The sequence below is a fragment of the Hippichthys cyanospilos genome, chromosome 14, assembly GCF_059441005.1.
Source record: "Hippichthys cyanospilos isolate Australia breed blue-spotted pipefish chromosome 14, RoL_Hcya_1.0, whole genome shotgun sequence".
Classification (NCBI taxonomy): domain Eukaryota; kingdom Metazoa; phylum Chordata; class Actinopteri; order Syngnathiformes; family Syngnathidae; genus Hippichthys; species Hippichthys cyanospilos.
The window spans coordinates 5,284,865-5,297,905 of record NC_142382.1 but is presented as its reverse complement, the minus strand read 5'-3'; the positions used below and the strand labels follow the sequence as shown (position 1 = coordinate 5,297,905).

The 13,041-nt window shown below is 41.7% G+C and overlaps 1 protein-coding gene across 2 annotated transcripts in view; it reads right to left on the bottom strand.

Moving 5' to 3' along the window:
- Positions 1–13,041, bottom strand: part of pacrg (PARK2 co-regulated) — a 153,784-nt gene that overhangs the window by 127,092 nt on the left and 13,651 nt on the right. For both annotated transcript variants that reach the window (XM_088433241.1, XM_088433240.1), the window contains exon 2: positions 8,539–8,673. In XM_088433241.1, coding sequence (XP_088289367.1) covers positions 8,539–8,673 — 135 coding nt within the window. The remainder of the gene's footprint in view (positions 1–8,538; positions 8,674–13,041) is intronic.

Genomic DNA, 13,041 nt, shown 5'->3' with positions numbered 1-13,041 from the left:
ATCTTTTTTTTTTCACCTGATGACACAGAACTACAGCGTCTTTGCTCTCCAGAGTATCCATCCAGTATTCAGCCAGGGAGTTGGTGAAAACGCATGGTTAACCCTATTTTATTCGGTCTATTCAAAGGTTCCCCTGACAAAGCTCGAGCACTCAACGGCAGATAAGAAATCATTCACATGAAGTAAGAGAGGAGGTAGGTGCGCATTCAACATGAGTCAAAGAGTTTGAGCTGTGAAAAAAAAAGACAAAATGAAAAGTGAGTGGTACGTCTGTTGTTAAGAAAAATGCAGTTTATGAAACCTTCGGAAATGTATCGTCTCTTGTTGCAAAGTGAAATTAAGGACATGAAAGGCGAACGTTGGCTCAGAATGCATCCAAATATGGCCTCTAATTTACTGTGTAATTTCTGGATCCCAAAAGTGGGTGTGGCATCCCAAGTTTGAAGGGCCCTGACTGTTTAAGCTTCGAAACTAGAATTTTTTCATTTGACGTCACGCGGCACAAGTAGCATAAGAACACAGACGAATTGAAGAAATGTCTCAGGGGAGTTGAAGTTGACATGGAATTATCCAATTATGTAAAGTACCGTATTTTCCGCACTATAAGGCGCACCGGATTATAAGGCGCACCCTCAATTAATGACACATTTTAAAATGTTTCCATATATAAGGCGCACCAGATTATAAGGCGCACCCTCAATTATTGACGTATTTTAAAACTTTTTCAATCACATTATAGTAATACTCAAAGTAATAACAATAATAACTCAAACTCTAAACTCTCAATAGCATAATAACACAATGTCAATATGACCAACCTTTTTCAACTGTAAACACACAAAATAAACAGGTAAAGCTTACTAACAGTTCATTCCCCATCTGCAAATCCCAATCTAAAATTGATCCATATATAAGGCGCACCTGACTATAAGGCGCATCATCAGCTTTAAAAAAACAATTAAGGCTTTTAGGTGCGCCTTATAGTGCGGAAAATACGGTACATTGAAAAACCTTGTGTATGAAACGCATAATATACTGTAGCTTCCTTGCCTTGCCTTGTGGATGTGCCACTCTCCGTCTCCTACAAATACTATGGCAACTTCTGTGAGCTGTAAATAGCGGTGTGAGCTCTCATGAAGTCTATTTCTGCCAATCGGTCTGTCTCCTGGTAGTATTTTTCAAGTTACTGACACGCAGAAGAGCCGCAGCGCCTGAACGACATCTGGAGAAATATATTGTCCTCGTAACGCCATTGAGAGAATCCTTTTTATTCATAATTTAGAGACAGGTTACAGTAAAAATATGCAGTATTGCTTATTCATACGCACACTATAGCTGAAGATTTATTGTCACGTAAATGACAAATTTGTCCACAGAAGCGCCGCAGCTGCGAATTGACACCGGTGCGGACTGATTTAAGGGAGCTGTGGCGCGCAATATAGCTGTCAAGAGAACACGTTATCAACAGCAAGGTATGCCATATAAAAATGCAAATGGCGGCGAGGGAGAGAAATCAGAGCTTTCCTCCGATGCTTTTTTTGCTATTGACCTCATCTCTCTTTGGCCTCCCTCTTTTATTCCGTTTGCTTCCATCGTTCAGTCTCATATCAAGTACGCGCTCCCTCATCCTTTGTCACCCTAACCACCTCATTTCTCAGCGTCCCTCCCACCAGCGCCGCCGCCCCCGCCCCGCCCCTCCTTCTCTCCATCTTTCACTCTGTGTAATTCAATCATCACGAGGAGATGGATATCCATCCCCCAGGAGCGCTTATGCTCTCCATTTCCTAAAGCGCTTGATCAGATTAATTGATTAAACCCCCACCATCAAACGCACGCGCGCGCACACGCATCCACATAATCGTCGCCGCCCCAACTCCGCATCCTCTCCGCCAACTGCGGCTGTAGCGGCATTCTTGAAATCAGGTTTGCATTGATACTTTTTATGAAACGCCGTTTTGCTTTGCCCCAGACAGACCTCGTAAAAACACAAAAGGGCAATACATAAAATAGGGTTAGGGAGGGAGGGGCCATCGGGATGGGCGGGGTGCACAGCGGCGCGCAGGACAAATCGAGATTTATAAAGCAGAAAAAAACAGGAGAGGGAACGTATGGACGCCATGAAGCTCAAGATAGAGCAGATGAGGCGATCGATAAAATGAAATCAACCTGGTTATTTTGCGGCGTTACGGCGGGTTCGTCTCCAGCCTTCAGGCCACGCAGACATAATAAAACCGCGTCTTTCCCCAACATTCAATATGACGACTTCAAAGCTCTAAATAAGCAGTTCCCCATCACTGTTTGCTGTGTAAATTTTGGACTTGAAACCTCATGTAAACACACAGACTTGATGAACTGAAAATCGAGCGCTAGTCAACTGTTCGCAGTAAGTTTCCAACTACAGTTGTGTTCAAGGGTGTCAGGTTAATCGACAAGCCATATGGAAAGAAACGCCGTGGTTCAGTAGTCATTACAAGCACGCAATGACATAACATAAGCTTCCACAAATTACTCTACAAAAGAAAAAAAAAAAAACTTGGTAAAACACTTTGGACAACTTGTGGTGAGATGGATAAAGGCACCCCATTTACCATTATGATCAAAATGGATTTTCCATTTGCCGGGCTATGATGTTTTTTCAGCAAAAGCATAAATGGAATGGATTTGGGAGTTAAATAGTGATTGCGATTGTGGGGATGCACTGAGGTGTTTGTTATTTGGGTTGAATCATAAAGTATATATGTGTATATCATACATTAGCATATTTGAATTATTTGAGTCTATATGCTATGATATATAACAAATATATGTGATTCATATTAGACCTGTAATGATTATTAAATCAATCAACAAATCTTTGCCTTTGCTTGTCAGCATCATTGTTTTGTTTATTTTTTTAACTGATGTTATGAACCAAACCAGTAAGTCAATCTTAGTTCATTTTACCCTTGTGCAGTACAGTATTATGGCCATGTTTGAGGAATTTTCTTCTTACTCATTCTCGCAGTACTTTAGCCAAGGGCTGGCACACTCTAGTAGTGTGTTAATAATAAAACTTTGACGGTGTCACCATCCGGATGAAATTTCAGCTCCCTATAGTTTCTTCTTTCAATGCTTCCCTATGAAATGCCTTCGATTTAAAGATCAACGGTTTGGACAAAATACGGGACATGGGTTGAAAAAAAAAGTGTCCTCTTTCTGACAAAGGGATGGAAATTAACAGTTTTATTCAATTCATATTTAAATTGACAAAATATTTATAGAATAAATCGATTAATAAAAAAAAAAAAAAATCATTAGGTTCAGCCTTAAATATCCACATTTAGAGAGGCCTAATAACTAAAGAAATCAGATGTGTTTTTCCTTTCAGGAGTTGGGCCCAAATCGTAATCGAGTCCCTAAAAGCAAATAATCCAAATGCAGCCTATATGTGCATTTGTATGACCACAGCAGACGGTAGCGCAGAGAGTTTACGCTAGCCTCGCAAGTAACGCGGACCTCAGCTAGTCCAACTGCGAGGCAAGCGGCTGCCACGTCTACGGAATGGCGAGTCCCTGTGGCGTCGCTCTCTTTCGCTTTGGCACCGCGATATGGGAGTCGATTACCGCGCTCTTCCAGGCCCCGCCTTAACATAGGGGCCAAATGCATGCGCGCATATACGCAAACGCGCGCACATCCTCACTAGTCTCTCTTATCTATCTGCCGCACATGTTTGCTAAACGTGTAAAGCCTTTTACCTGAGCGAGCCATTACAGCGAAGGCTTTTACCTCTCCACAGCCAAATTGCCTTTCAGACACAACCTTTCCGTTTTCAACTTCGCCCTTGACATTTCGTTCGCTTGCATTCCTCTGCGTACTTGCAGCTATGAAACCCACACGAAGTACAGTAAACTGCACTGTGATGCATAATTCGCTGTCATTTAGCGCTCATATATTTTTCTGTTTATGAGACACGGCAGATTATCAGGAGCGGTCGCATCGCGGGAATTTCATCGTAACAAGCATCTGATTAAAAACGCTGCCGGAAAGATCAGAGAGGAAGATAACAGTCCAGTGTGGCCTTCTGTGTATTGAGAGAGGAAATATTTATGCCACGCAACAGTCAGTAACGTATGCCGCTGCATCATGACGCTCGGAAGAATTGCGAAGGGGATAGAAAGGCGGCAAATTCTTGTGAGAATGTTGTAAGACTTTGTAGTAAAACGTTAGGAAGTGCAGTTTAAAAAAAAAAAAAAGAAAAACACTTTTTGCTGGGGTTTGGATCGGGAATTACAATGAAATAATAAAATCCATCCAAAACCAAATTAATTTTTGCAGGCAAAATTCAATCCAACTGGTAGAGCCGATTTATAGACCCCCATAGATCTTGGCACCATCACATATGTCACATGAGTACATGAGAGTTTACTTCCAATAATTAAAAACAAATGGGTTGTGTTTTTGCTAAATGACGTGGAGAAGGTTCATTCAGTATCACATTTGAAGGAGAAGAATTTAGCTATGATGCAAATGAGCAAAAACAGGCAGGATGGATATCAATTTAAAACAAAAATGTTTTTTTAAAAAAAAGCACCTCAGGTATGGAGATTCTTTTACTGATATAAGAAAATCATTCTTAGAAGATACAGCTTTTATGAAAGCTACAATATTATAAAACATAATGAACTATGAAAACACATATCATAAATACAAACCACAGGTTTGACAACCTTGTGAGCATGTCACAAACTGAAACATGACCTTAAATAGCAAACAAAACGAAAACCAGAGAAAAAAAGTTACCAGGTATGAGTTGCTAATCTATAAACCAGAAACAATTTTCGGCTGGATTTGAAGCGGAAAACAATTTAAATTTCGGACAATAGCATCAAACGGCCAGGTAGGAGCTCTTTAAACGTTAAGACAGGAAACAAACAAAAATGCAACATATAATGAACCACTTTTAGAATTGAAAAAAAACCACAAGTAGGCAAATAAAGCTAAAAAAAAGTTGCAGTCTTAACACCTTGATGGCAGTGAACTGAGGTGTGATAGGATGATGTGTCACATAACAGCAATTCCGAACTGTAAAAGGAGCAACTTTGAGGTTGAGTCTTAAAATGTAATTGGTGGAAAACTGCAATTATGTTTGGTTCTATTTTTATGTTGAATCATATGAAAATCATTATTATCCAAAGACCTCCATGCAGACACAAAAAAAGACGCAGAACTGTCACACAAGCTGTGATCTTTTTCACTCTGTTACACTATCAACTTCTTCGCTCCTTTATTGTCACAGTTCTAATTTTGTTCGTATTCTTTAAAGTTTTACATCTTACTTTTTCCCTGAGCCTATTTGCTGTTGCGACATACATCTGGCAGAAAAGTATGACTGCTACTACTGCTCTCAAAGAGACTATAAACACAAAATACGGCAATTAAAAGGGCCTAGATTGTGGTATTTTTCCAACTTTCCACAGATGCGTATAAATTACATTTGGCACATTGGCAATTTAATTTTGCATTAAATATGAGTTTTATGGTACTGATATTTCAAACCAGGAAGCAAAACGGCTTGTTTTCAAAAGCCACACCTCATACCGGGTTGGTGCCTTGCCCCCTTTCTGACGTTGTTCAATGCAGACACGAAACAACCGTCCATTCATCATCTTGACTGCCAAAAACAAGCATTTTATTGTTGTTAAAATGCAAAACCGCATCAATGCACCACCCTAACTAACATCTGTTCCTCCTATCAAATCAGTCCCTGTGGGAAACCAGAATTCATTACAACAGTTCTGCCCCCGGTGAATTATTTACTACTGACGTTGATTGTCTGACTGTGTGCTCTCAAACGCACATTTTCCCCACTTTGGCATTTCCTACAGTAAAATGTTGTAACTAATAAATGAAAACGTCGCTGTTCACTTGGCCAACTTGGTGAAAAATCCCTCCTCCTCAACTCCGGGAACAAAATGAACCAAAAAGACATTGTGAAGGTCACACTGTGTTTTTACTCTTGCATGGGCGGTGTAGGGGAGGTACAAAATGTCATCATGTGTCATCTTCAAGTGATATTTGTCTGCTTGGGCGGGGATGGTGTGAGAGCTCAGAATAAGCAAGGAGTGCTTAGAAATGCATCGATGAAGGAAAATAACGCTTTGGGAGTGTTTAAGGTGAGAAATAAACATTGGAACATGGTCGAAATCCCCATAAATTTGACTTTTCATGATGGAGCCACTCGAATACTGTATTTTCCGCACTATAAGGCGCACCTAAAAGCCTTATTGCTGATGGTGCGCCTTATAATCAGGTGCGCCTTATATATGGATCGATATTGAGATTGGGATTCGTAGATGGGGAACGAACTGATAAAGTAAGCTTTACCTGCTTGGTCATACTGACAGTGAGTTATCATTTGTTATTATTGTTATTACTTTGAGTATTACGATATTGTGATTGAAAAAGTTTTCAAATATGTCATTAATTGAGGGTGCGCCTTATAATCCGGTGCGCCTTATATATGGAAAAGTTTTAAAATATGTCATCAATTGAGGGTGCGCCTTATAATCCGGTGCGCCTTATAGTGCGGAAAATGCGGTATTTGAAATGTTGACATAAACTGATGCGATTTTGTCTTAATGTATTTCATTGTAATTTATTGGTGGACAATCAGCAAAAATCCACACAGTGGTTATTTGCTCCTGAATAAACTCCACCCCAACCCTGTGGTACTTTCCTCAAGACTTTATTTGCAGGGTGACTGATCTCTCAGACCGGGATTGATCTGAAGCTGCTCTCTTGAACCAGTGCCTCCAGGGTGGCTCAGTGCAAACACAAGGAAGCCCCTCTCGACTTACTGCTATCGCGGCTACACATTGTAACCACTTTGCTAAGCACACAAAACAGCAAATAGGGACCGGCTCAACCTGGAAGGCTTTTATACAAACCTAGAAGGCCACAGCAAAAGAAAAAAAAAAAAAAAAAAAAACAGTAGGTGAGGTATTGAGGAAGGAGGTGGATCAATAAAGAACCTAATGAGATACGACAGCAGTTTCGTGCAGCCCGCATCAAATGCTTAACGGCGTCCGCCAACAAAGCGCAAAACAAATACATTACTTTTGACACACGCACGGATCATTTGAGCATTTTACATCAATAATTTATGCCAGCTGAGACCCGTTTCCTGGGCGTCTCCCTTTGATGCTTGGGAAAGGAGGTGGAAAAGGGCAGCGTTTGTTTGATTCGAGCGGCGTTACGTACAATGACTGCACATCATTATGACGGCAAAGTTATGGAATGGCTAGCAAGATGGTGATTAGGAGAAGGCGTCCATCCCACACACGCAGAGCCGTTCGGCGGCCTAATGGCTCTGTGGAGGCTTGCACTTTGATGCGCATACTGTATACAGTACATACATACAGCACAGGAATGCATATACAATTACATACAGTGATTCTATTTTTTTTCTTGTTTGGTGGGCGAGTCCCTTTAGAGTTTATGATTGATGGATAATGTGAGTCGTGCTGTGACACACAATGGCGGATCGGAGTGAGTTAATCCACACTGCCTCCTACAGGACGCCAGCTAAAACTGTATCCAAGACTGCATGACCAAGAGTTGATTGGAGCAACAAGTGTCATCTAAACTGACAGGTTTAATACGAAAGGAAACAGCAAGGCCGGCATGCTGAATGTCTGCTTTTGTTTTTGTTGCAGGATCTTAATTAGGCCTCCATAGCTTTCATACTCGAACTAATGTTGCTTCCACCTAAAATGGAAAAAAAAGGCGCTCTATGTGAGCGAAACCAAAGTTGGAATTTGTCTGTTTGTAGCAAAGTTGTTATGTTTTATTTTTTTATTTTTGCCCACTGAGGCTCAGTGAGGCTCATTAACATGAGAAACTTAGCATTCAAGGTTGCTCGCAAGTCAAAAAATATCCAATATGGAGCTAATCTGAGGACCAAAGTGTCCAGTCAAAAGTAAACAAAACCCATGGTTGACGACCGGGACCGAGGTTAATCAGCAAACTTCATCCAACCTTCTTCGTCCAAACGTGGAATAAATAAAGATAACAATTAGGAGTTAACCCTGGTACAATATTTTGATCATTTTGGGTTCATTTATTTCCGCATTCTCTCAGTTTGTAACCGCTGGATGGCACACTCCTGGTCATGTGATAACTAAGTGGTTGTGTCATGTTGAATTTCGGCATACTGTCACAATTTGGGTGCGATTTCAGCTCCCTGGTGCCTTATTTTAATGCTTTCCGTTTGATGTGAAATGCCTTCGATGTAAAGGTCAAAGGATTGGACAAAATACCGCAGAAGATTTCAGAAAACAATTCAACGGTATGTGACATTTTGTATTTGTTTTTCAAATGGAGGTATAGAACAGAAATCGGTATACGGTAGTAGAGATTCATCAGGGACCGGCAACCATTTGATGGCGCCGTCGGGAGGAACGGAGGGTTTCAGTATCTCTTAGGCCCAGTACCAAACAGTAGCAGTTCACGAACCAGTGATTGGGGTTTAAAAAAAATGTTTACCAGGAGTTAGCATACCTTCCAAGCAATGCGGTTCCCTTTGGTGTCATGCTCCAGCGCCATGGGGAACTCCCCGCGCTCATAAAACTTGCGAAACATGGTGGGTTTGGAGGGGCGCTCCTGAAAAGCCCCCGCCGGCGGGGGGCCCGCCACCTGACCAGACACACAAAGCAACACATGAATAAAAGTCAAGCAAGCAGACTGAGCATGAGAGGCGTTGTTTTATGAAATTAGAATCGACTGGCACGCTAGAATAGAGTTACTCCCACGGCTCCGCCTTTTGAGTAATTCAGGGGGGCGCGTGTGCATGCCGCTGTACAAAACACTGGTAGTGCATGTTTGTGTGTGCATGTGTGTGTTCGCCCTGTAGCCGGAGGCATTGCCAGAGGCATTGTTAGCATCATCTTTTCTCTGCCTCCGTGGCTGGATATGTGCTTTTAATGTGTCGCCGAAAGACAATGGGAGTCCTATCACCCCTGCCGCACAATGCGCGCTCTTGTTCCGATTTCTCCCGGCACGGCCTTTTGTTTCTTGCCACCGTAATCTTGAATTTTAACATTATTTTGTAATATTAATAAGGCTCAGACAGGCAGTAGCTCAAATTCTTTTTCCACTAATGCAATATTAATCAGAGTACCCTGTTTTGACTAGCGCTGCCACATACAATGTATTCGTGCTTTAAAGGGGAAGTCAAGTTAAAAGATTTCTTTGCAATTATGTGTTCCATGTCCCCGCGCAGGTCTAAACACGGTATTCTGATTAATATTGAAATTGTGGAGTATGAATTATGGTGAATAATTCATCTTTTTTAGGCATCTCAAGGGGCGGCCGTTTTGAGTTGCTACATATTGGGGATGGAAAATAATATGGCGATGCCTCGGGGCACAGGTAATGAGCGTCAACTGGTTTCTGGGTTTCATCATGTAACTTTCACAAGCTGAGTCCTTAGGCATTGCGATGCCATTTTCACTCGACAGGAAGTGACAATAAAAGCAAAATGGCCGTCCCCGAAGATGAGTGAAAAGAGATGGATTATTCCGCTTTTATCACTGTAAAGATTTTCTTTACTTGTCTCTTTCTTTAAATGTGGTACGCATTTTCAGGATGGACCTGTCATGTGATGTCAGCATATACTGTGCATTTCAAGGACCCTACGGGTCCAATTTTTTTTCAGCGTTTCCTCTTAGTTCATTTAAGAGCAGCGGCCTGCTCCTACAAAATAAGAGACCTGTTTTGCCAACCGCAGCATGTTACAGTAAAATATTTTGCAAGTATCATATTTTGAGTCACTGCTAGATGAAATTACAATATGAAAATTGAGATGACTGTACGTCAGCAAATATGATCATGCTATACAGCCGTCACCATAGTCATTTTTTATACATTTATCACCGTTTTCTTATAGGGCCGTTCCATGTCAAGTTCAGGCTTTCCAAGTCCGGTTTTCTGAGTCTGTTCGCATCAACTTTCCGAGTCTTGTCTAGTTCAAGTTTGATTTCCGAATAAAGTTCTCTGAATTGTGCATACGTTGGATTTTTTGTGGAAAAAGACATTTATATTTTCCACTTCAGTGTCCTGTCTGCTTCTGGGTCCAAAACCTTTCCACACGACAAATTTGTTATGCATCAGCATCTATTTATGGTTGAGTAAACAAGCGAACTATTATGTTAGCTTCTTCTGTTAACCGGCAACTGGCTAGCTGCTTGTCACTCACAGAATGCGAAGTACAGTACAACAGATTGTGAAGGCTTCATGACTTAAGAACTGAAAATTGGATTCGACACAGAACACTCCTTCTGTGCATCCCGCACCATCTGTGTCACACTGCCCATAACTGACATGATAGTTACAGTCATTAATCCTGTCATTACCACCCATTGAGAAGCAGCATTTTTCCAAGAGTGCAAACAAATGGGCATATGGGTAAGGGTTAAAAGTGATGCTGCTCTATACTTCACATGTGTTACGTCATTCTCCAGAGTTGACTAAGTGTTACATAATCCAACACATTTTTTTTTTTTTTTTTTTAAAGGTAAGTGCAGAGAAATCGCCAGTATGATGAAAGCTACTGTAGATAGAACTCCACATTGCAAAGTCGGCTATTACAGTTGCAGCGGTTCAAAGCGTGAGTTTAAAACAGGTTTTAGAGCGCCGGGGGATTGCACTTCAGTAATTTTCACAACCGTTTGGAGACTTTACCGGGCGATACGGAATAAAATGGTGAGTTAAAAAGGCACTGCGGGGGGAGACTAAGTAAAATGTTGTAAGCAAATTATTCCTTTAGCAGCCTTTTCATTTAAATAACTTTTTAAGCACTTCATTGGATCTATGTTCGCCATGGGGAGGAACAAATGGTTGTTTTGGTTTGATTCGATAAGATTCCAATTCAAAAGCTAGATCGGAGATTTGCTAACGTACGGCATCCATTACAGGCATTGTCGAACAAGAATAGACTTCTTGATTTTCTTTATTTTTTTGTGGTGCCATATTCAGGTCATTGTATGAACAGCATCAATGCAACTCAGCCCTCATGTCCAGGTAAGCTCCAACGGCAGTCAAGGCGTGCTGCATAGGGAAGCTAAAAATAGCTCCGACCGAGGCAACGAGCGAAAGAGAGAATGAACCTAGACTGCACTGACTGGCTGAGTGGCTTTTATGATCAGGAATGATGACGCTGCAGTCAATTCCGTGGCCTGCGTTCATGGCTGAAGAATTACAAGCGTCACAGCTATTTTACTACTTTCTCTCCGATTAGCCCCACTGATGGAAAACACACACCGGAAAAAGGACAGAAGCTTATCAACCAAGCTAAAAATTACAAAATGTAGGTGTTTTAAAGCTATGGTAAATACTGCAATATCATTAGGTACATTATACTCTAAAAAGCCTACAGTACAGTATTTTTCAGACTATAAGTTACACGCGACTATAAGCAGCACCAACAAATATTTAAATGGATTTTTGTCATATGTAAGCCACACTGGACGAGAAGCCGAAGGTTATAACATCAGATTTTCACGCAGAACGATGGTACATGGAAGTTTTTTCAATTTGAGATCTTTTTTTTATTTTCCAAATTGCCTGTTTGCTGCAACACCATGCCTCAGTTTTAGGTTTTAAAATTATAATACTGCACCAACACAACAGTAACATGCCTGGTTTGGAGAGTGGACTCTGGTCGCAAGTAAAACAGCATAAACTCGATATCAAAACGTTTTGTGTCTCCCTTTGTTTAACTGTAGATTGCCCCCTGGTGGCTAGTAAAAAAAAACAACCTGCATATAAGGCGCACTGGATTATAAACCGCAGGGTTCGAAACAAGGGAAAAAAGTGGTGGCTTATAGGCTGAGATTTACTATGTATTGGTCCCAGTCTATGCAGTAATAAACAATAGTCAAATTTACACATCAGTTAAATATTTAGAGTAAATTCAACTGCAAATTTTACTCTGTTTGGACTGGGCCCAAATGCAGTTTTTATTTAGTAAAATGTACTCAATGAAAGTTACCAGGGACCAAAAAATGTTTGCTAGTTTTGTCTTACTTTTAGTGTTTAGTTGGAAATGGTAAAATTCTCCATTTTAAAACGCATCTAACTAAACCAAAACAATAATCTTCATCTGTTTTCGACGAAGCCCTCAGAATGTTCATTGAGAATGCTCAGTGAACATCGAGTGCTTTGCGTTCCGACTTATGTCCGTGCTGTCGGACTGGAAACCTGTCGTAAAATGAGGGACCTTTTCCGGTAACTTCCATCCCATCGCATGATCATAAATAGGCAAAGGCGTTGAAAAAGCATGAGAAACAAGCAAGGAACGACCGCGCGAGATGGAAGCCGTAAACAAGCTTGTGAGGCCACTGTGCCGAGATGGAGGTTGCGTAAGGCAATAAAGTGCGGAAAAAAGTGCGCTCGCCTCGCCGCGTGCTCTTGGTGCACACATCAGGGAGTCATAACAAGGCAGCAGCGGTCAGATGAGCTCCAGGCTGTCATTTCTCTCCCTCGCCTTCACTCTTTGTCCAAATCTGTTTCCTTCCTAACGTCGTTGTCCGGCCCAGCTGAGGTCCGCCATAAAGAAGTAGCGGCTGCCGCGAGGGCCCCCACAGAGGCAATAAACGCACAAGCGCGAGTGCCACACACATGCTGAACCCCCTGCGGGTAAGCTCCCGCGGAGGTGATTGAACACCGACGGGGGCCTGGCGCGGCTGTCATTTATAAAAGGTGTCACCCAAAGGAAAAAAAAAAAAAAAAGATTCTCCTACTAAACCACATTAGTATGGCACCTCCATGGCTCACCTGCTTGGGGTTGACACATGGACCGAGGGTGGCAGCGGAAGGGGGAGAAGATGGGACCCCGATAGAAGACGGAAGAAATCGGTAAGAAATGTCAGCGAGAGAACAAAGACGCCAAGGAAGCGAGGAAAATGAAAAATGGAGATGAAGTACGGCTGACGTTGAGGAGTTGATAGCGAAGGAAGCGAGAGACAGTGGAGACAAGAGGTTGTGGCTCATCAATTCTTGAGG